The sequence below is a fragment of the Macrotis lagotis genome, chromosome 5 (assembly GCF_037893015.1).
Source record: "Macrotis lagotis isolate mMagLag1 chromosome 5, bilby.v1.9.chrom.fasta, whole genome shotgun sequence".
Classification (NCBI taxonomy): Eukaryota; Metazoa; Chordata; class Mammalia; order Peramelemorphia; family Peramelidae; genus Macrotis; species Macrotis lagotis.
In genome coordinates this window covers 192,152,990-192,178,535 of record NC_133662.1, presented here as the reverse complement: position 1 = coordinate 192,178,535, position 25,546 = coordinate 192,152,990, and the positions used below count along the sequence as shown (strand labels likewise).

The 25,546-nt window shown below is 36.7% G+C and overlaps 1 protein-coding gene across 1 annotated transcript in view; it reads right to left on the bottom strand.

The window, feature by feature from the left end:
* Positions 1-7,013: 7,013 nt before the first annotated feature.
* Positions 7,014-25,546, bottom strand: part of MTF2 (metal response element binding transcription factor 2) — a 77,645-nt gene continuing 59,112 nt past the window's right edge. The window contains exon 15 of the mRNA XM_074188184.1: positions 7,014-24,854. Coding sequence (XP_074044285.1) covers positions 24,497-24,854 — 358 coding nt within the window. The 3' untranslated portion in view covers positions 7,014-24,496. The remainder of the gene's footprint in view (positions 24,855-25,546) is intronic.

The window sequence follows — 25,546 nt, the reverse complement described above, 5'->3', positions numbered from 1 at the left end:
TCCTAGTTTATTCACTTATTAAAAATCCATGATATATGAAATTTTAAGTTAGGCACTAGTATTGTAGCTTGCCCATGTGGCTTCTAGCCCCTGGTTTCTGCCTTGGCTTTGTTTGCCCAACTTAATGGGAGGGGGTGGGATCATCTTGAATAAGCTCAGCCCATTCTTACATTTAGCCTTCTCAGTCCCTCCTTGTAATAAATGCTCCTCTTTTATGTTCTTCCAAGGGTAGATGCTACTTACTCCATCTTTTTATATGTTTTTTGAGAAGTTTGGGATCATTGACCATCTCCCACAAATTATTGATATTTTGTTTACTCTTTTTTGATAGGATCTTGAATGATTATTAGAATTTTATTTTTAGTGCCTCTCATCAATCTGCAAAGACCTAGATCATGGATTTATATCCATATATTTTCTCTAAAGTTTTAAAAATCTGCCCTCATAAAAATAGTCTTTAATACATATTTAAATTTGACCAACATTCCTCTCCATTTGATAATTATGAAACTGAACAAAATAATCTGGTTACTTTTTCCCCAAGTTTCTCTTCACAAATCATCAGTCACTCATTGTAATAGTTAATGTTTCTGTAGTACGATGGTTTATAAAAGATTTCCCTCAAAATAGTCTTTTGAAGCCAGGAGGACAAGCACTGTTTTGACATAGAGGTTCACAGCAAAGCTGCAATAGGACCCAGAGCTTGTCTCCCTGCCAGCCTCCAGGGCCTTCGCCTTCCTCCTTCCACCTTTTAAGAGATGAAACTGACTGCAGGTCATCCACTGCTCAGAGAGGATATTCAGGACTACCACATCTCTCTCTTCTGATTTTGTGTCCTTCCTTAGGAACTCTGTTTCCTCCATCAAACAGTTGTACCAGCATTGATTAAGGTACCAATCAATGTTTTAAGGAAACAGTGACAAAAAAATAAACTCTTGGTCTCAAGGACCTTATGTTGTACTAGGCAGATTATTTGTAGTATTTACACATTAACACTTTCCAACATCAGCATGTGTTTTTCTCACTCTTATGGATTTTTTATTTATAAAAAGATCTCTTCAAATCCGGTCTCAAACACTTAATAATTACCTAACTGTGTGGCCTTGGGCAAGCCACTTAATCCCATTGCCTTGCAAAAACGGGAAAAAAAAAAAGATCTCTTTTGTACAATATTGTCTCTTCTATTGCCACATTCTAACTGTAAATCCCATCCTACTTAGACTTGAGTAGTAAACCATACTCACTCAAGTTTGATTTGGTTAAATATATATCTGGGGGCCATAGATAATCTTTCCAAACATTGCCCCAACTTCCTTCCCTTCTCTTCCTGCTTCTTTGTTATATTTGATACCTTCTCTGATATCTAGCTTTACAGCCATAGCTTCAGTTTTTATCACGAATCTTAATTGAATGAATCATTGGTATTTGAGGACTTTGAAAAACAAGAGCCTAAAAATCCTTCTTATGCATAGAAATCTGTCTTTAGAACAGAAGTATGAATGTGCACAGGGTAGTCTAGTCCACTGAGTCTTTATTCTCTTTTCATTTAACAGAACTTTCAGAAATAATAGTTTTTAAGATTTTCTTAGCTAAATAAAATAATTTTGCAGCTATGCCCATAGCATTATCCAATGAAACATTTATTTTACACACTTATTTGCCTTCATATTAAAATATTTCTAATTAATGGTTGCTTTAAAAAGGGAAACCCACAGGAGTTGACTAAGTAAAAGCATTTCATTCTATTTATCCTGAGGAAGGATGTAGTTAAATATTGCTGGGTCCCCCTAAGGAAATACATGTTCTTTTGTAGCCTTGCACCAGAATTAACTCTGGAAAACTATCAAATATTTTTATATTAACTATAATGCTCTCTGATAACTCTTTGTATGTTACATGTATGCCAAGAAATTTTAAACTTCTTAAAAGACCAGCTTAGGAAAAATGTTACCACCAGCAGTTGTTCAGAAGCTCAGCAAAGAATCTAGACCTAACATAAATAGCTCTCCTTTTTTATAACTAAAAAAGGTTCAAAAAGAATTTCTAAAATTGTTTAACTGTGAAACTATTTTTCAACAACATACTTTTAAAATGAATTTAAATTAACATTTCTTCTCTAAAATGGGTGAAAAGTCCCCCCTTTTCTGCTTATTACTATGTGACTTGTGAAAATGTAACTTTGAGAAATGTAGGTAAATTATTTTTGTACAAAATTATTTGGAGTCTGATTAGGTCATCACAATGATCCAATCATAATGTAAATCCCCACGGGAAAAGAATTAGCAGTTAACTAATGGCAGGGCATAGAAGAAAAAAAACAGTGAACAGAGTAATAACTTGCATTATTTTTGTGTTGACTTAAATTTGTTTTCCTTTGCAGTATTTTGCAAACACTGTTACATTTTTTGTATGCAACACTTAAAATTACCCTACAACATTATGAACATGTTTTAATTTTATTACAGTTAGGCTAACCAATAGTATTACTAGATTCTGTATGGTCACTTAATGTATATGGAAAATCAGCCATATTCCATTTGAGTATAATACAAGAGACAAAAGATTTTGGCCTAACTGACCATAATAGCCCATCTTGAGTTCCAGTAGCATTTGATAAGTTTGGGTCATTCTATAGTCTGGACAGAAAGAGGGTTCTTAGCTTTTACTCAGTGTTATTATTCAGCTGCATAAAATACTAATTATGTTTTTATGGGTTAGCCCAGGAACTTAGAAGTCATTTTTTGACATTGGTTTTTAAAGGGAAATGTGTCCTATGTTACTAATAAATGACTTAGAAACTTTTAGGACATGCTTATATTGCATTTTTAACAAAGTAAATATTTACTTTGGTGGCTTCCACTTTTACCCCCTACTGTTGTAATCATTCCAGGATTGTAACATAGAGGTATGTATGCAAGATATTTCAACCTTGAAAGTGGGTGTAAAAAATTTATTTGCCTTGATAAACAGGGAGAAAACCCCTAGGTAAAAATGACAATAAAGTCTTGAGTTCCTAAACCTGAGATGATCAGGTCTAAATTTTCCACAGGTTAAATACTATGTGGAATCCATAAATTCTTCCATGATTGACCAAAAATGTAATTGCTATGCACTGTTATCATTAGGCTCACCTCTTCTCCAGGTATCTAGGTGTGGTCTCTACATCACATCGAAAGGAAAAGAGAGGTATCCCTCTGGGAAATTGTAGGTATTGCTTATCAGCAGCCCCCTGTGCTTTAACTATATTAAATTATTTTCTAGAAAGGAGAAGATACAACCTTAATTATAAAACTACAACTAGAAAATCAGGGTATAGGTGAGAGCTATTGCATCTCTTCCATGAAACTGTGATGAAGATTTTAGTCTACCTCTTCCATATAGCTGGCCACTACTGTATTTGTGATCTTTACCTAGCACTGATCTTGCTTCAACTATACTTGGTATGAATTCTGCCACTGATCTTAGACAACTAATCATCTAATCCTTTGCTTTAGAAGTCTACTTCATTCTCAATGGTTATTTTATTTGGAAGATAAGGAACTTGAATTGAAAATCATGAAATCTGTGGCTGCATTTTCATAGGCACTAAGAGGAAAAAGAAGAGATTGTGTTGTTCATTATCTTATGTTACAAAAAAGACAAATCCCAGTGCTAAGTTTCAGGAAAAAAAATATACTTTAGTATTGTTTTTTAAAGTTGTATTGTTTCACACTGTTTCAGCTGTCAAAAGTTGTCAAAATTTTCTGTCAAATAAAATTATACTAAAAATAGTAATTGTAAACAGTCTCGTTGTATCTTTCTGTTTTGTTCATTGCCATGTAGCACATTTTCTAGTCTTTCATTTGGCTGTATAGAAAATAGCAACAATACTGAGATCATAGTAATCTAAGATGAAATAATTCTAGTATCTTTTAAAGCCAAAAAGGGATAGACTCTACCCAGTGATTGAGAATTCATACCCAGGTGATCTGAGATCAAACTTCACCACCCCTCATAAATCTTGGGGTCAGCTGTCTGCAATTGGGGCCATATGGTTCAAACCAAATTGGCATTCTTTGGATTTTCCTTTTCTTCTCATCCCATGAAGGACATCTTTATAGTAGTAATGACATAATTCCTCACAACTTAATAATATTAAGCACCAAATGCTAAGAATGTTTACAGCTCCCAGGCTTCCCTACCCCTCAAGGGGACCAACAATACAAGTCCCTTTTCATCTAGGTTCTGGCATAAACTTTGCAGGACAACTAATGAATGCCAGGCCCTTCTTAGAGATCACGTCTCCTGCCTTTCATTGCTTTTGTCTTCCTGTTTGCCAAAGTCTTCAGCTAACTACGGGTAGCAGATAGTTTTTGCAAAGCTTCAACTATACTCTGGTTGCTTAATCCTTAGGCTACTTAGTATGAGATACTGTATTTTGTTTTTCATGGACATTAAGATTTCAAAGCAGGACCCTATTCCCTGGCTGGAGTCCATGATGGAAAATTCAAACCTCATTCTATTGCTTGTCCCCACCTGGGTTAAGTAGGAGACCTTCTTCAAAAGGTTATTGATTGATTGGCTACAAATGATTTCTCATGGATGATAAACTAAAAACACAGGATTTGAAGTCTGTGTACTCCGTTTAACTCCCACCTTCATAACCTTGGGCAAACTCCTCAAATTCATCTGTGACATGATGGGATTAGATTAAATCGATCTCAAAGGTCCCTTGAAGCTCTAAGTGGATCATCCCACGATATTGGCAATTAATGCTTGTAGTTTCTGAGATTGTAAAACATAAATTGATACACTCTTGTCCAATTATCAGCAAACAGAGCAAAATTAATATTCTATTCTTGGTACTCTGGAACTAGAAAGACCACTCACTAACTCTTTTGGAATTTTTTCCTGAGATACTAGGGATTAAAATATTCAGCATTTCTAGACTCCTTGATTCCTATTAACATATCATTTCCTTGAGTAGTTTGCTTTTTAAATCTTGAATTGGGTCAGAATAGATCCTGGTGGGCAAGTCATACCCAAAGAATTCCTTCTCCCCATGCTACAAGGGCTCCTGAACATGCAAGTTTGTGTATTCCCAGTGTTCTGTTGCCTCTAAGATGCTGCTTTAATCTTTCTCTGCCTGGAACTAGATAATGTAGACTCAGCAGCTTCACAGATGCACCCACCGGTGTTTATGCTTGCTAGTCTAGATAGAGTAAGGAGTATGAGTTAAGGATCTCTCTCCTTGAAGATGGTCTCATACTTAAAATTCATCTATCATCTTCAGCTTGAAGAATCTCTTCCATGCCAAATCCAGGGTTATATCTTGTCCCAAGGATTCAAAATCATTCAAGGTCATGGATTGTTGACCTTAGATAATACCAACTGACTGTAACTTGGGTTGGAACTATTATAGTTTAGTCCTCAGTTGTGTAACACCAAATCCTGCTACTTTCTCAATAATAGAATGTCCTCTGAGGAGCTGAGCTTGTATCTCAAGGGTCACATCTTTGTTGTTTTGTCTATATTACCTCCTGTAGCATTCTACAGTTACTCTTATCCAAGGACAATTACACAGATAAGCTGCTCTAGGTGAAGCAGCAAGGCACCCCGAGGGGGAGACAGGCAGCACATGCGAGACAAACTGAACCACTACCTTTTGATCACTATTTCCTCTCAGACACTAATAGAGACCATCCAGGGTCCTGAGCCCAAGAACTTTGCAAATAATAGTGTCTCCCCAAATCATGGAACTCGCTCCTAGCCCAGACCCTTTAGCCATTATGGAGGAGAAAAATCATTGTGGAATAGGGGCCCCCTTCTACCACCAATAGATAGGCACAAGAATCCGGGGAGTGACAGCACCCTCCCATCCCCAGTTAAAAATCCTACTTCCAAGCAAGCTATCATTCTGGGTGGCAACTCCTGTAGGAAAATGATCAACCAACTGCCCGTCACAGGGCGGGCAGGCCAGGTTAGTTGAAATAGTGGGGCATCTTGAGGGAGAAACAGCTCAGCCTACCAACCACCACCACTTGATCTCCGTGTTCCCTCAGACCCTGATAAGACCATCAGGACTCAGAACCCAAGAGTTGGGAACATCAACACTTCTAGACCAGTGTCCATGGCCATCATTCCAGAAAACAAAGGCTGAGTTACAACCTGGTAGCTGCTCCTGCAAGTACTGGAATCACATCGGATGAAGACTCGGAGAGTTCTCGTTACCAGAGTCTTTGGTCAAGTTGTGCTATATCAGAACCAGAGAGAATTTAAGAAGAGATCTTACCAACTGACTTCACTGCTGTACCAAATCCCGTAGCACCTTTCCATCCGACTTGCAGCTGAAATCTTTGATATAGATGTGTCCCTCATTTAGAACATGAGCTCCACAGGAGCAGGAACTGTCGCCCTGTTCTATTTGGGTCCTCGAGGCTTTGCTCTTAGTGAGCCCTTGAGACTTCATCGTTTCTCTTCACTAATGACAGACCATCCAGGTGAAAGTTCCAGACTTATCAGACTGTGCTTGGTCTGGTTGCCTCTGCTCTTTCACATGGATTCAGACACACAAGACTAAGGGAGAGGGCATCTGTATCTATGATGGTTTTCCTTAGCTATGGTGCAGGCAGGATCAGTTGACTAACATGTATCTATCCAGTAAGACTTCATATTTGTTTATCTGACACAAATACAAGCAGTTTGTCTTCAAGAACAAACTTATAGGAGAAGTGACCTTTAAACTATGCCCAATGGAGAGGGCTCTGAATTTGGAGTCAGAAGATCTGAGTTCAAATACCATCTCAGACAGTTACTTAACTGTGTGACCTCGGCATTAGTGTCTTCAGCTGTAAAATGGAGGTGAATGGAAGGAAGTTGTGAGTATTCAGTGAGCTAATATTTGTAAAGCGCTTTGAAAACTTTAAAGCAGCATAAAAATTCTAGTAGTAGTAACAGCAGCAACAGTAATAACAACCAGCAGCAGGTTTTTTGGTTTGTTTGTTTTTTAATATTTTTATTTATTTGTTTTTCCAACAACATGCAACCATAGTTTTCACCAATCCCCTTATTCACTTCTCTCTCCCCTCCCTGACAGAAAGCAGTCTAATATAGGCTTTACAGAAATCCAAATTAAAAAAGAGAATAACAACATAATACATAAGACAACTTTTAAAAACTGAAGATGATAAACTTTGGTCTATATTTATACTCCATAGTTTTTTTTCTAACTATGGGTGGTATTTTCCATTAAAAGTCCTTTACAATTGTCTTTGATTATTGTACTGCCGAAATGACCAGGTCTATCATGGTCGATCATGACCCAATGTTGCTATTAGTGTATATAATGTTCTTCCGGTTCTGCTCACTTCACTTAGCATCAGTCCATACAAGCTTTTCTAGCCTTTTCTGAAGTCCCATCCTTCATAATTTCTTGTAAAACCATAGTATTGGGGCAGCTAGGTGGTGCAGTAGATAGAGCACCAACCCTGGAGTCAGAGTACCTGAGTTCAAATCCGGCCTCAGACACTTAATAATTACCTATCTGTGTGGCCTTGGGCAAGCCACTTAACCCCATTGCCTTGCAAAAAAAAAACCTAAAAAAACCCCCCCCAATAGTATTACATCACATTCATAGGCTATAATTTGTTCCATCATTCCCCAATTGATGGATATTCCCTCAATTTCCAATTCTTTACTACCATGAAAAGCTGCTATGAATATTTTTGTACATATGAGTTTTTGACTTTTTTTGTGAACTCTTTGGGATACAGATCTAGTAGTGGTATTGCTGTATATGCAGTTTTATTGAAGGGAAAGTGTTTTAAAGCATTCTGAGAACAGCCCCATGGGCATCACCTGACCTACACCCACATCTTCCAAACTTCCCTGCCTGTCCTGATGGCCTCACCATCCTTCCAGTCACTTGGGTTCCCAGTCACCAATCTTTTGAATTGTCACTCGCCTCCTCCTGCCCCAAATCCAATCAGTTCAAGACTTATTGATTCTTTTTCCATACAAGTCTGGTCCCGTGGAGGAGCACTGGATTTGGAGTCACAGCCCTGTAACCTTCACCAGGCAGTGTGGGATGCAATGGAGAACAATGGCTTGGAAGTCAGAAGATCCGGCTTCCGCTCCCAACTTTCCGTTGTTATTGGTGTGAGTGGGGACAGTGGTTGATTCCCTTCAGCTCTAAATCTGTGATCTTAGGATCTCCTGATTACATCACCTCCCCTCTGTGACTGCACAATGGCTCCAGTTCAGGTCCTTTAATTCTCTTTTCACAAGTTCTGCATCATCCCCCCTTTCTTCCAATCATCCTGCTGCCAAAAGGATTCTCCTTAAGCACAAGACCTCCCATGTCATTCTCCTGCTCAGTAAAACCCAGTAGCTTTCTCTTCCATTGAAGATCAAATGGAAACTGCTCTGTTGACATTTAAAGTCCTTTATCACCTATTTTCTAGTCACTTCTTATTCCATATTACCCTACTGAATTCTACATCCTAATGAATGAAAGAAAATCATTTATTTATTCGCCCTTCTTACCCTGTGCCAAACTCACATACTGATTAGGGGAGATGATAGAAAAATGGATGGAAAAGCCCACGCATCCTAAGGGAGAACTGATGGGAGAGCCAGAGAGGCTCGGGGGTCCTGGGATACATTAGTAGGCAGTTGACAAGTCCAGGGTCTGAATGATAGAAAGGCAGGGAAGATGAGGAAGATGGAAGACCTTAAGAGATGGAGCAGAAGTGGAAGGAAGAGTTAATGATACCCAACTCAAGTGGCTGAACTGGTGTTCTTGCTACTTCTTACACTTAGCATGGCGAGATCAGTCTTGAGGATCAGTCTTGTCCCCAACGACCCCATCAGTGAAATGTTCTCCCTCCCCCCTCTTCCTCTTAGAATCCAGCATTCCTTCCAAGCTTATCTCAAATGCTAGTTCTACCAGGACTTTTGGCGATTTTTTCCCAGTAGGTAGAGCCTCTCCCACCAATAAACTGGAATTTTATTTTTATACGTGTGTATGTTGTTTATCCTAGCATAGTGTCATATCCTTGGACAAGGGCAGCTGCTTTTTTTTATTCAGTCTCTAGTACATGACAGATAATTGAGAAATGCATCGTGAGGATTTATGGACCACAAGATGTCGGCCTAAACATTTTCTCTGCTCCTTATGACCCTCAAACCTTTCCAACATAAAGAATATTCACAAGAGGTGAAGCCCAAATTAAGGATTCTGCACTAGAGGTCTAGCTGCCCAGACAAAAAGAACCCAAGAAGGTAATAATCTAAGGACGCTGGGGCACACAAGGCAGCCCCTCCTCCCCAGCCCCTGCACTTTGGAAGGCAGACATGAAGGCAAAGGGAAATAGGACTGTCTGTCTGAGATGGAAGCGTACCTGTGGGGCTGAAACATCAGCCCAAGAACTAAGAAACACAGGACAAAGTGGCTCAAGGCGGCACCCACCAAGACCCAGGAAACAGCCACCAACCAACTGGTGTCTACTCTGTCTCCCTTCCTACTTCCCTGTCTTGACTGGATTTTCTGGTCTAATTTCTGGTCTAATTTCTAGGAAGTTTTTCCTGACATCAAGTATAAATTTGCCTCTTTGCAACTCCCTCACATTGCTCCTGGCCTTCTGGGGCTAAACAGAAAAGTTTTATTCCCTTTTTCATATAATTTCTTCAAATCCTTTCAGAAAACTTCCCTGCATCTTCTTTTCCCCTGGCCCTCCAAATGATAATTGCCCTTCTCTGGACACTCTTCAGCCCTTCTTAACTCTGGTGTCCTCCTTTCCACTCCTGTGATGAGAGACAGGGTGAATGGGTGGTGAGGGAGGGGAGGATTTCTAGACAGCAAAGCCAAGAGTATACTGGAAGGAAGGTAAAGTAAAAGGCGATTCAGAATAGTTGAGATCTCAGCACATTTGGGGGCAGAAAGGAAGGAATCATTTGAGAGAGACCCAGAATGACTGAAGGAACAAGATCCATTTAGGAAAAGGAGGAAATGGAACCAGGGCTTGAGTTGAAGGTTGGAGACAGCCGAGGAAAGTCAGAAGATTGCACTCATTTTATTTGTAACATCTTGCACGCCTATCTCATGGGATTAAGCTGACAATTCAGTCTAAATTGCACTATTATCCCTGTTGGCTAACAAATTGAGGGGATGATCTTAGCAAAGAGTATGGCCACAGCTTCCTCTTGAGATAGGAATGGATAGATGAATTAAGGAGTTTTTTGATAGAGAATTGATAATATTCCTATAGTTACAGTGGAGTCATTTCAGTTGTCAGTTCAGTTTTCATGACTTCATTTGAGATTTTCTTGGCAAAGATACTGGGTTGGTTTGTCATTTCCTTCTCTCATTTTACTTGAGAAAATTGAGGCAAACCAGATTAAACAAGAATTTGAACTTAAGTCTTCCTGACTTCAGGCCCAGTGGTCTATCCACTGTACTGCCTAGCTGTTCCAATGTTCACATTGGGAAACTTCAATTTTTTTCATTGAAGTGAAATGAAGAGGTGGGGATGAATGGACCAGGTATGAAAGGATATGGTCATTACTACATAATCATCATTGATAATTTCTTCTAATACAGATATTCCTCCATTGCCCCATTAGTCTAAGATAAGCAGTGTGAGGGCTGGGATTATAATTTATTTTGTATTTCTTACCAACTATATAGTTCAGAACAAGATACATGCAGGCACAGAAACATTTGTTACATGTATCCACAGTGATTTCTTCATAATTCCTTAGGGAAAAAAAATTCCAGATTTGCTTATCTTTTTTTTAAAGATTACTTTAGAAATATGAGTTGGTCTTAAATTTATAAAATTTGACATTGTAAAAATAGCAAATACACACATATTTTTGGACTTGTGCTCCACAGGTAAAGCCTTTGGGAACCTCAAGGTCACCTTTCTGCCACAAGGAGGCATCAGGACTTCAGTAAGGATTACAGTAAGAATAATCAACCTAGGCCAGTCAGGTGGCACAGTGCCCTGGATTCAGGAGGACCTGAGTTCAAATGTGACCTCAGATACTTAATAATTACCTAGCTGTGTGACTTTGGACAAGTCACTTAACCCCATTGCCTTACATTAAAAAAATTAAAAAAAAATTATAATCAATCTAGAGCATACTTAACGTAATATCTGGAACAGGCAAATGTATTCTTGGCTACTTTCCTGTTAAGAGATATACAATATATATAAATATGTAGTGGGAAGCTATTCTTGCTTACACTACTTAAACAAAAACATGGTGGCTATCATACTGACCAAGTCAGTTTTCTGTTGCATGAATATGTCATACTCTTATTACCTAGCTGTGTGACCTTGGGGAAGTTACTTAACCCCATTGCCTTGCAAAAAAAAAAAAAAGAAAATTAACTGCCTTGAAATGCTACTTAAGTGTTTTGCCTATAATTTAGGTGGGGGATACTGGCAAGATAGGGACAAGACCAGAGTTGTGTTTTGTTTTATGGGGCAGGGGGTTACCTTAGAACCATAAATTGGTTGTCTGGAAAAAAGGTAGATTCCCTCTCAGAGGTTTTTCAAGCAGATGCATCTAAAAAGAATTTTCTAGAATAAATGTTAAGATTCACTGTGGTAGAGAAGGAACTGTGGAGTTTAAATGCACATCAAACTTTTCATAATTTTTAGAAGTTGTTTTATGTATTATATCATTTTTCTTGTTTGGATTTGTTTTTTTCACAACATCGATCTTTGTATAGCATGATTATACACATATAACCTTTGTTAGATTGCTTTCTGTCAGTGGGGGGGTAGAAGGGAAAGGAGGGAGAAAAATGTAAAAACTCAAAATCTTGCAAAAAAATGATTGTTGAAAATTCCTTGCTGCATGTCTTTGGAAAATAAATATTTAAATTTTTAAAAATTCACTGTGGTAATATTTAGTGCTATGGTGGGACACACATTCCTAAAGATGTCTCAATGCAAAAAACATTTAAGTTTTGCTGACCTCCTGCAAAACACTAAGATGGGTTGTAGGAACTATACCAGGGATATATAAATTAGTGTGATCAAAAATAGTAGAGGGGGCGGCTAGGTGGCACAGTGGATAAAGCACCAGCCCTGGAGTCATGAGTACCTGGGTTCAAATCTGGTCTCAGACACTTAATGATTACCTAGCTGTGTGGCCTTGAGCAAGCCACTTAACCCCATTTGCCTTGCAAAAATAAAAAAAAATAAAAGTAGAACATGATATGGTTAAAGAAGAGAAATAAGGGGCAACTAAGTGTTGTAGTGGATAGAGCACCAGCCCTGGAGTCAGGAGGACCAGAGTTCAAATGTGACCTTGGATACTTAATAATTGCCTAGCTGTGTGACCTTGGGCAAGTCACTTAGTCCCATTAGCCCCATTGCCTTAAATTTAAAAAAAAAAGAAACAAAGTTCAAAAACAACATGAGGAAAAGATCTGTTTCATTGGGGAAAGAGAGGTGGTTGGGGAGCATAAGAGGGTTTAGGAAGTTTCAATGAAGATATCACCTTTGAAAAAAGAAAATAAGTTGAGAAACTAGTAAGTTAGGTTGTTTGAGGACATGTCTTTTGAAATCTTAGTATCTTGAGTGGGTGACAAATTTCATTAGCACGAACATCTCAGGAGGCAAGTTTGCTGAGTGGTAGTGGGAGAGGAAGAGTTTGGAAGTGGCAATGGGGAGCCAAGAATATATTCTGACCCTCCTCTCCATTTCAAAGTAGTAAGTCAGGGATATGAGAAAAAATGTAGCTAATACTAGAAAGGGTGATCAGCAAAGTGTCAGGAAGGAATGCCAGAAAAATAAAGGGGAAAAGATTGGATAAAAGGAAGTTTAATTATGGAGCAGGTATTCCAGAAAGCACAGTGAAGGAATAGAGTTTTAGAGATTATTGGTTGGGGAAGCAGGATAATGGGAATGGATGGCAATAAGGGAATGAGCAATCAAAATTGGGAACCTGGTAAGTGGCATGAGGAACAATAAGTATGTCATCTACTCCTCTTGGCCCAATGTGTCAGGGGCATGTGAGAGGGTAAGCCCGGTACTAGAGAAGGTAATCAGGCAGACAGGTTTTTGTTACTGCAAGGTAATGAGTGAAGGGTAATGTGTTAGGAGAATAGGGGTTCTAGGATGACACACTGGAGGAAGAATATATAGTCCTAAATTATTTTCAGCCCACACTTTCTTAGTGAGCTCATCTACCTACTCTTGCTTTATTGCCTCTATGCAGATAGCTCTCAAATTTATCACCCAAACCAAGTTTTTAGTAGCTGTTATCCAACAACCACGAGGACACTCCTACATCATCGAGTCCAATGACTCATATTCTCTATATGGGGTGGGGGGGAAGCTATTGTTTTGGCTTGATATCCCCAGGACAGTTCCTGAAACTTGGATTTCTAGGTCCTCTCCCCTGCCACTTTCAACACTCTCTTCTTTTGAGAGGTTCACTGCAATTCCATCTAGATCATAGTGGCTATTATCTACCAGCACACAGGTTGGCCTCATTTCTCAAATTATTATTCAATACCTGTCCTTTTAATCCAGAGACTTCATACATGTTAAAGTAACCTTAAATTCCTTTGCTCTTTAGTTCATCACTCCTCCCATGATGTGCACCTTCATTCTACTGCTGTCATTTACAAGAATGGTCATACACATGACCACTTTGCCACCTCTATACTCAAATTTTCTCTAGCTGACCAAAAATCTAGCTCTCCCTGGACCTCACTACCTTCTAGACCAACCTTACCAAAACTTTCATTTCACTCTTCCAGGACATCACATTTGACTTGCTATCAACTTCCTGCAAAATTTTAGGCTTTTAATCAGTTCAACTCTGTTGTCCTAGTCCTTTAAATCACATTTACCACAGTCCTAACCTTGTTCAGCTTTTGCCAGACTCCAGCCCTAAATTACAACCATTACACCTAGAAGCCACATAATCACATAAAAGTTATGTTCAACTCAACTGGATTTTCACTGCTACAATTCCATCTTCTTATTCTTCTGATTAAATTTCTACTTCCCATAGTGGCTACTTCATAAAACCTCTCAGTCCACCTACACCATCACCTCTCTCCTCTCAGCAAAAGGGGATTTTTTCCTTAACAACCTCCCCCAATTAGGCCATTTATCTCAAAATCCCCTTGCCCGTACCCATTTCAGACCATCTCAATTGGTTTCCTGCCTTCTTCTTTGTGCCATAAAGAATGTAGTCCCCCCTACCAAAGTCAACTCCAATTACTGTGCCTACATATAACCACCCTTCACCTCTATTCTGTATTACCACTCTGCATCTCTACCTCGATGTTATACATCTCTTAATTCCCCCAAACTCCCTATTTTGGTTTAAAAAGCTGTAGAGTTCAAAGGAAACAAGATGTGTCAGTTTAGATAATCCAGTCCAGGTGTTCACACGGACTTTCAGTGCCTGACCTGTGGAAGCATTCTGAGCGACTACTGGTCTGAGCCAGTTAGAAACTTGACTCCATTATGGACCAGTAAACCAACCAGCTCCCCTTCCCTGCCCCATAGCCAATCATTTGCCAACTTCAAGATGCAAGTCTTCTAGTTTTAACACTGCCCCTAATCTAGGCCTTTCACTGCCCCACCCCCAATATTGATTCCGATCCTTTTATTCATTCCCATTCCTAATATACAAGTACAAACATGCTACTTCCCAACTACTAGATTCCGAAGTGGAAGATGGTTCTCCTTTATTGGAATTCAGCAAGCAAAGGCTTGGATGTTCACGTTAGTTATCAGGAATAATATGACCTAGCAGATCGTGGCAGACCTGGCATCTCGACCCTTTGACCCTCAAGGCAGCTGTGGTGCAGCAGCTTGAGCACTGGACCTGAAGTCAGGCTGGTAACTTCAAGCACAGACACTAACTGGATAACCATGGGCAAGTTACTTAACATCTTTGTTTGCCCGTTGATCCTCAACTGTGAACAGGAATAAATTACCTCCTCCCAGAGGTGTTGGGGATCAAATTAAACATTTGTAAAATGCTTAGCACGGTGCCCACCACATAATAGGCTTACTATGCTGCTCCCCTACTCAACTTTTCCCTTTCCCTCTTACTTGCTATGGGACTTTTCTGGGTCTGCTTCTTCTGTTAGGTGGGGACTAGAAGATTAGATGAGGCCTCATTTGGGAAGAGCAACTCTTATGTGACTATCAGTCATTAAGTTGAAGAGATTTCTCTTAAGATAGGGTCAGGAATAGCTGGTCTTGAAGTTGCCTTCTAACTACTATAATACAATGTATACAGCATAGAGAGGCATAAGCCTAAAGAACTGAGCCTTGGCAAGGGGAGACAATGCCCATCCTTTGAGACAGGAACACGAAAGCAGATGATAAATACAGTACACCTGGGGAAATTCCAATAGTTACAACTTCAAAATGCTGAAACCATTTAAAATATGACAAAAGAATTTGCTTTATTCAATTAAGTCTTACCATAGTTCTTTATGTAAAATGGACACAGGCTCCTAGTTTGCTTGAATTCAAGACAATGTCTGCTCAAAATGCTGATTTCTATATAAGGCTAATAAATTTTACTAAAATAATGTAAGATGAAGATGAACACTGACTAGTGGATTATTTTGTAGTATTTGTTCAAAAGGGGTTTTCAGGCAAAAGCATAAACTAAACTTCCGATGCCTTCAGGGAGCTGTTAACAAAAGAATAAATATGTTGTTACACAATTCCAGTTATATTTTTAGATGTAATTATGAAATGTCCAAGATTCTGACATCTGTCAGCTCTCCTCCATACCCTCTAGACTATGTTTGAGTAAGAGGTTTAGGTAAGAGTATCCTACCCAGGTGGAAAGAAAAGAAAGCTAAGTGTAAAATTCTCAAGTGTGAGCTTTTCCACCCAGAAATTAGCAAATCCTATAGAATGGAGTTTAACTTTATTTTGTTGATTTTGTACACTTAAGAATGTGAGGGAGGGGGCAGCTAGGTGGTTCAATGGATAGAGGACCCACCCTGGAATCAAGAGTACCTGAGTTCAAATCTGACCTCAGACACTTAATTACCTAGGTGTGGCCTTGGGCAAGCCTTTGCCTTGCAAAAACCTAAAAAAGAATGTGAGGGAGAAAATGTTAATAATGGAGATGAAACTTTAAAAAAGTATGTCATGAGTAAATTTCTTTTTTCCAAAATCGCCATTGTTAAACATTTATCAGCACATTGCATTTGGGTATTTTAATCTATTTACATAACCAAATTAATCTTGCACTATATTAAACTATATAGGTATTTGGCCATCAGAATCTAGTTTATGTGCTTAAATAAACATCTCAACAAAGAATAAGACTTACTCCCTTTTTTTTACTAATATAATTTCATTTCAATGATATTCTCATTATAAAATAAATTGCATATGATTTACCTTCCTACAATTCCATGTGCTGCTTTGTAACTGGTTATATTCATAAAGTTCACAAATAAATTTGTAACCCCCAACTGGTTTTCTCTCATGTATTTTGGGGCATTATGGTTTACTATATCTTTGTCATATTAAGTTATAACATTCTAAGGGAATGCAAACTGATTTCAATAAAAGTCTAAAAAAAAATAATGTATTCTGGTCTAAAGCTAGGAACAAGATTTTTGTACTGTTACTGTGCTGTTTTCAATTATCTACACTAGTTACTAAAAGTGAATGGCAACAGTGTAATAAAACACTACCTTTAAACATGTGAGTGTAATTTAGCACTTATTCAAATATTTTCATATTTTCATAAGAAAAATTACTGTGAGACTTACCAGTTAACATTAATCTTATGATGAACTTATGACAAAAGAGATAACTATCATGTAGCATTCATTTATATCTATGACCATACATCTACCAAGTTTCTGTTTATTAAGTCTGGATCAGATTTGGTAAGAAAATGTAGATATGCAAATACATGTATATTTTTTTTCCTTTTAAGATAACATATCCAAACATTTCATGAGCCTTAATCATTCCAGACACTAATTTTTGAAAGATTAATAATCTCCCTCTAACAAAATCATAATTTGGAAGATAAATTTTAAGTTTTAGAGACAAGGATTAATTTTATCGCTTAACTTTACTAGAAGAGAACATCTAAGGATATTTCAGACATTCCAAGCTGTCCAAAGAATTCATTTTAAATCGCTGATACAGTAGATTATCCCTAATATGATTTTTTTTTCTCATCCATTAAGGATTATGACAACTGCTATGGTAAGATTCTATTGTTAGGTGCTTTCCTGGAACCAACTGTCAAACTGTCAATACAACCTTTCTTTTTCACACTTCTCCTAATTCCAAAAAATGCCAATATATATGGATGGCTCTGAATGTTCTTGATGCTAATTCCCTGTAGACTCTTGTATATTCTTACATCATGGATTCTGAATAGGGATCCTCCACTCCAATCTTATTACAGAAACATCCACACCTACTACTGTGAGTCAGATCTTGTTTCTAGTCCCACCTCAACTGCTGTGAGCTTTAGTGACCTTCTGTCCTTCAGTAAATCATTTGATATGATTATGTCTGAGTGTCCTCAAATTAAGGAAATTGGACTAGATTATTTCTAGGTACCTTCTAGTTCAGATTCTAAATTCCAGGTAAACAATTATTTAGACTGATGATAGCAAACTCAAATAGAAATGGGGGGTCACTAATCCATGCAAAGGGATAATATATGGGTCACATAGTGACTTTGTTTGACACCTCATCTAGTACACCACTTCAAATTTAAAAAATACAAAGTCAATAAACAATGAGGAAAGTAGCTGTCAGTTCATATATATTTTACTTCAAATATTAGCCATCTCCAAAATCTGACTAAATAAGGTAATATTTAATGAGTTTAAGTTTTCTGGAGAAAGCTTAAATTTCTTAAGTTAAAACAAAGTTTTAAAACACGTAAGATATTACTGTATGTAGGAACTATGAAAATAGTAACAAAGAAAGGGGAAGAATTCTATTAAAAGGGAAAACTATAAAAGCATATAATAGTCATTCTAGGTAGAGATAAATTTTGCCTAGACATCTCAAGAACCCCTGAGAACAATAACATTTTACTGCAGTATAAACTGATGTTCATAATTATAACCCTGAGACATCTAGAAAACCCAAAATATTCTAAGAAATCAAAGAAGTATATATTCTTTTAAAAAAATCTTAAGCATTTTTAAGCTTAAAGGGTTACTATTTTAGGGTAGTAATATTCTATCAACCAAGGGAACATGATATCCCTTTTCCAGAAACTTTGAAGCAAATGAAGCAACAGGGAAGAGTGAAAGGGACATACAATGGGAATTAACCACAACAGGGAAGCTGGTAATACATGTAACAAAACTAATCCAAAGTCCACAATTTTACCTAATGTCATCCCTATTTATTTAGTAAAGACCTGTGAATTCATTAGTTAGGGAACACTTGAGTAGAGAAATTACCTCTTCCAGCATAAATGAGCAACTGCTGTTTTTCATCGTCTCCAGCAGCACTGAAAGGTCAAATTACTTTCCATGATCACAGTCTGAAGTTTCCCACTGAATTGGAAATGAAAAGGTGAATTCAAATATTGGTCCTGCCACCATACTTTTGTGACTTTGGACAAATCACTTAATTGACTTGAGCTATTTCCTTTTCTACAGAGAGGAGGTTGGGCTAAATGACCTCCAAGTTGCTTCCCATCAACAAATCTATGATCCTACGAATCTGTTTTCCTGACTCTAAGACCAAGAATCTACATACCAGGTCTTGCTTTCAATTGGGGTAATGCAAACAGAAACTAAAGAAGTATTTTGTCATGAACTGCAATCTAAACTCTAAGGCCTATCTCCCACAACTTATAGTAGGTAGTAGAATACTGATACTTTTCAAAATAATGTTGCTTTTTTATTTTTACATCATATTCATTTTACAAATATGCCCATTCCCTATCCCCTCAGAGAACCATCATTATAGTTTAAATTTTAAAAAGGAAAAAAGTCAATTCTGTATAAGCAATCCATTCATCAAATAGGACTAAGTATAGGTTAAGGGCAATAGTCGGGATAGCACATTTGTCAAACTCACTCATGTGGAACCCTGTTTTCGTGTAGTTGAGTGGCCTGTGATACAGATGCTTCTTTCCAATTCATCTTCTACATAGTTGCCAAGGTGATATTCTCTTAAAGAACAGGTCTGACCATATCATTCACCACTGAACTCCAGGGACATCCTATTGTTTCTATGATTAAATATAAATCCCTGTTGGGCATTTAAAGGTTTTTATCATCTGCCTTAATCTCCTTTTCCAGACTTACAGTAGATAAACACATTCTACACATTTCTAGTCAATAGGGCTAATTTTCTGTTGCTCCCAAACATTTTCTCTCCCCTCCCACATTTTGCATAGGATGGTCTTGATGGCTGAACATATACTTCCTCATTTCTGTCTCTTACAATCTCCAGCTTCCAGCAAAGTTGGGTTCATCTTCTACTTGCCACATGGTAGATTTATCCTGATCTCTCTGTACCACCTATTTATGCTTCCCTCTTTTAATTTTCTCTTTAAACTCTAGATTATATATACTTTTATTTACCTGTAATAAATAGCCTTCTAGTAAAACCATCTTTGGTTTTAAAGTAATAGCTTCATTTGTCTTCACATCTCTAGGACCTGGCATGGGCCTGGCAATATTACATTGTTTGTTTGATGGATAGGAATAGAACTGTTGCTACTATGAAAATTTTTAAATTAAAACAGGATGACAGGTCATTGCTCCTAGATACTTATTTTGATTCTTTGATAACATAAGATTACACTTTAAAACATAGAAGGAAAACAATTAAATTGGAGAAAATCCTTTTAGCAACGTTTCTCTGACAAAGGTTTCATTTTCAGACTTATACAGAAATATATTCAAATTTATAGGAATAAAAGTCATTCCCTAATGGTAAACCGTCAAAGGATAGAACTAGGCAGTTTTATAAAGAAGAATTCAAACTATCAACAGCAGAGGCAACTGATAGAAGCAGTGGATAGCTCCTAGGGGTCCAAAAGACTCAAGTTTAAATTCAGCCTAATGTTTACTAGCCCTGTGACCCTGGGTAAGTCACCTAAAACTATTCGCTTCGGTTTCCTTAACTGTAAAATGGAAATAATAATAATAATAATAATATCCCCTATTTCCCAGCACTGTTGTGACAATCAAATAAGATAATATTAGGCAAAAAGTATTCAGCACACTGCCTAGCATAAACTAGGCCCTATGTAAATGTTTATTCCCTTTTACCTTCCTTTAAGAAAATAATGTTCCAAATCACTAATAGAGAAATGGAAAATTAAAGCAACTCGCCTTAATTTACACAACTATCAGATTGGCAACACTGAGAAAAAAGGAAAATGACACATGTTGGAAAGGCTAAGGAAAGATGAGGATTTGGAGCTTTGCCCTCAAAGTTGCCTCTGACGCTGCAAGCCACCCCTGGCCTGCATGCCCAAGAGGATCAAAACCCAGTGCTCCCCAACATAGGTGCAGCTTCACTTTTGGGGGAAGCTAAGGGGCTGTCCATCATCTGTCTGAACAAAATCAGTCACATGGAGATGATACGTTTTATAAGAAATCATGAAGGGATCAGTTTCAGAGAACCATGCAGAATGAAGTGAGGAGCACAAGAACACTTTATACAATCACAACCATATTGTACAAACAACATTGAAAGACTTAACAACTCTGATCAATGAAATGACCAGTCACAATCTCAGAGGATGCATGATCAAATATGCTGCCCATTTCCCTGAGGAACTCAGCATTCAATTAAAATACAAATTTTTTGAATGTAGGAAATTTGTTTATCTTGACCATGCATATTTATTACAATAGTTTTGCTTTTCACTTTTTTTCTCAATGGGATAATAAAAAAAATATAAGGGAAGAAAAGTAATTTTTTTGTTAACTGAAAAAAAAAGTATATAAAAAAGATTTTTTAAAAGATTATGGTAGAATTCATTTTAACAATCAATTTGTGTTCTGAGAACAGTTCATGTTATATGGTTCTTTTCAGATCATATGTTTATGCCACATAAACAGTGACTTAATTATTCCATGGAAAAACACTCATTTAAATCACATTAAAATGTCTGCTTTAGATATATTTAATTTTTTGTTTTTTTTCCTCCAAAAAGCATGCCTGATCAATTGCTACAAAAGAATCAGAAATTTTTCAAGCATGTATACTTAGGAAAGTATTCATATAAAATTTGGAAAAAAAATTCCCATATTTAAGGCAGAACTTATATAAATGTATTCCAACCAATAGTTTTGTAATAAAGTCATATGCCTTATAACTAAATTCCACTTAACACTGTTGTATTTCTAACATTTTAATGAAAGTTCCTATGGAACTAACTGCTACTTGTATACTGTTCCATCTAATATTGTTTCCCTGATACAAATAAGTACCATTAAGGAAGAGAGTAACTAGAATAGCCATTTAAAAAACTGTTTTCTAAAATTACAGACACATTTCCTTTCCAATCACAAGACCACCCCCAATCTATATAAGCACCCAATTATATGACAGTCTATTATTTATATAAATCAGATCATGTCTCCTCCATCCAAACCTAACAGTATATAGCAAAAGCCTCAGCAAGAAAGAGTTGTACATTCTACGTTATCAAACACATACTGTACATAATCACACACATAAACTACAAAAAATTTCTCTCACACATCTAAGTTTGAATTCACTTGGCAAAGTTTGATTCAAGAATATAGAAGACCTTGACAAATGCATTACATCTTACAAAAGACATGAGTATTTACTAGCATTATTTTGATGTTGGTATTCTGGTCACATTTATCTGAGGATCTAAAGATTAGTAACTTCTCAATAGCAGAGTAAAGAAAATCATGGTTAAAAATAAACTTCCTTATGTGGCAATTTAACTCTGGACAAAATGAATTTTCAAAATTAGTATTATATCTTCCTTTTCATTATGTAGCAAATTTTAAAATCTAACACTGTAGCATCCTAACATATAGACCCTGATTCCTCCTGACTTGTAGATGTCCCTATATAAACAAAAATTGAAAAAAAAAAAAGCCTGAAAATTTAACTGGGTTACTTTTTTGTTTTGAGAGGAGAAATATATATCTTCCAAATATCTACTATGAAGGATGGCTAATTGTTAAGTTTATTATTTATCAAGCAGGCAATTTGAGATGGACTTGAAATAATTACTTATTCACCTTGGAGGGCAAGAGGGAAAATGAGGGAAATAAAAGCTTTCCACCATTAATTAGAACTAGATATATTAGCAGTGGAGTTGGAAAATCCTTACCTCCATGGCTAAGAGCAGTCAATTACTGCACCAGTGTGTATTTTCAAACAAATACAAAAGCAAACTCATTATCTCTTTTAAAAATACACACATTTAATGTTGGTCTGTTTTAATTCTAAGTAGAGCAATTCCAAAAATACAAACTGAACATCACAGCCATGTGAACCATCAAGATAAAATCAAACAGACATTCACAATAATTAAATCTAAAGACAGTTTAGCTGGATATATTGCCTTTCAAGCATGTTATAGGAAGCTTTACTACAAATACTGCTGGTGTTCAGTTAGAATTAAAGGACTTTGGGAGAATGAAATAATGTGAATACAAGTGGAGTGAATCATATTACACGGGATTTACACTTTTCCATTACCCCTAGATTTAAACAAACATTCAAAAATCAACACAAACTCTGTGTTATCAAAATATTGCAGCTGCAGGAAAGGCAACTTTAAATGAATAGCTATGGGGGAAATCAGGTTTCTGGCAGTGGCAAACAGAAGTGAGTTTTTAGTTTGCACTTTTGTAAAGCTCCTTTATACCTGGCTGACCAAGAACAAAGTGCAAGGACAACCATTTACTCTGCTTCTTTTGGCTACAATCTGATAGGAAGAAGTCATCTTTTGAAGATGTTTAAGAAAATAAAGCAACTTTCTTTATAAACAATCAAATAATCAACTAATGGAATAAATAAGTACTAACCCACATTTTTAACCAATCTTCTATAACATATTTTTTCTTATATATTTTTTATTTTGGTGGCAAATTCCCAATTTTTAAGCTAAACAATACCAGTCATTTTAAAAAGTAAAATGAATAGCCACCAAAATATGAATATTCTTCTGTTTACTCTTTGGCTAAAAAAACTCCCCCCCGAAAAAAAAAGAAAAAAAAAAGACAAAGAAAATACATCTAACACTGGTGATAAAAGAAAATGTCTCTTTACATGTAAAATAAAGTTATCAATTTAAAACTTGGTACATTTTATAAAAACAAGAGGTAATGTTGTAATAAAAACAGTGGCAGCCTAAACAGGCAACATACTGTTTGTGAACCCTGTGCAATAAAATACTTTGTTCATACTACATTTATCAAACATGACTAACATTACTACAGACACTGTAGGAATCTTTTGTGGAAAACCCTACAGACTTGTTAAAACTGGGAGACATTTACAATCATAATGTGCCACAAAAACTTGGAACACGTTACTTCTAGTAGGAGATAATGTTCATATCTGACTTTTGTTTTTAGGTTCTGAACAGGTGAGTTACAAGGATCAGAACTGAAAAGCATTACATGAAGCCCATGAACACTGTTGTTCACACCCTTCCATCAGAACACACTGCACTGGTTTGACATATTTCTCTTCATACATAGCAAGCAACAGCACCTGATAAAGCCTGAGAAGAAATGCTGCTGTGTAAATACTGCAACTATTCCTGAAAAAAGAATTATGGGATATATATACTCCAAAGCTGCCCGTTCCCATAATTTGTATTGCATAGGTCACATAATCACACACATATATATACATATAGTAACGTATGTATATATATATATATGCACATGCAAAGAATATATTAAGACGACAATGAAGTCTAGTCATGGAGCAATTTACAGGCTCAATATATTTTTTTTTACACTTTGCTTGAAAGAAAAATTTCAATATTTTACAGTCTTTCAGTAGGCATTATATACACTGCACTTTACGAAATCTAAAAGGTATTGAAATAGAAATTCATTTCTGCAAACATTTTGGTAACAAAACAGACGTTTCTCCAAAGACTTGTGCTATCTACATGATCTGTTTGCACTGAAAACCACTAATCACAAGAACTGACTCAATGGAATACCTAGAAAAATTATCTAACACCATGCATGAGTTTGAATCATTTTAATATCCTATCCTAGAAACACTCTACAAATCTTAAGATTAAAAAATTAAGTCTCTGTTCTGATTTTAAAAGATAGTTTTTATGACAATATCCATTTTTTAAACAGGTTCGTGTTAAGGCTAATAATATTTCCTTGTGATGTTTGTTTGGCGTATGTGTGTAGTTTCGTGTGTATGTATGTGTTTTCAGAAAGAGAGTAAAAGCCAGCTCCTTCAGGGCTCTGAACTGTACCTACAGAAGATGCGAGTGCAGTGAACATAATGTTCAGTCAGTCCTACAGTCAGGATGCAGTTGCTCCTTCCCACTCTACCAGATACTGCACCTTTCCATCAAGCGTCACCCGGCGAGCCAATACTCTATATTTTTCACCACACGCTATTCTACCTGCAGCACCAAAATAACTGGTAATAGAGTTCTTTAGATGATTAAGCTGTAATTCCTGATCTGCTAAATTATTAAGAATCTCTGTGTTAAGTTCATCAAACTGATAATCTTCTTTGCCTTCATCATCTTTCACAATTTCAGAATTCTGCGTCTGGAGTGCTTTCCGAGGAAGGCGTCCCCTTCTCCTCCGCAGGTGTGGTATTGCAGCAGGCCACGATCTTCCGGTTCGAGTTCTCTTTCTGGAGTCAGATAAGCTAGAGGATATAAGGTGACATGACAAATAAAGCTAAGAACTTAAGATCCTCAATTCATTTCAGTAGTGCTTTCTAAGGTGTCTTCCAAATATGAATACATTCAATAAACAATTAAAAAGGCCCATTACACTACCTATCAACTAGTCCAACTTATACCTGATAGAATTCCCTCCTCAAAAGTTCTTTTATTCTATCACTTTTTACTGAGAAGTGATCTCTTCTATGCTTCCACTTTCTAGTCTTCTCTGTTATTAAGCTATCAGTACAGTTATATGGATCGTCTTTTTTTGCTCATCTAGAGGTTCATCTCATCAACTTTTTCTTCTCTAAAACTCCACATCAAAGTAGTAACTTGGAGTTAACAATAAAGGGCTCAGAACTGGTATCCCCAATTGAACTCTAATGTAAACCAAAAAGTAATGTCTAATTTATTTCAGATTGCATGTTGATAAGAGACTAAGCTTCTATTAGGAAAGAGGCCATATCATATCTAAACATTTTATTTCCCTCAGTGCCTCACACAGCAGTCAGAAAACAAAATACTTAATAAATATTTGGTTAATTCTTTGTGCAATAGGACTTTCTTAAAGCAAAGCACATCTATATTTCATGTTTTTGTCATGAAAAACTTACAAAATGCAACAGGCTCTGAAGAATATATAGAATATATTCAATTTATACTATAAATATGT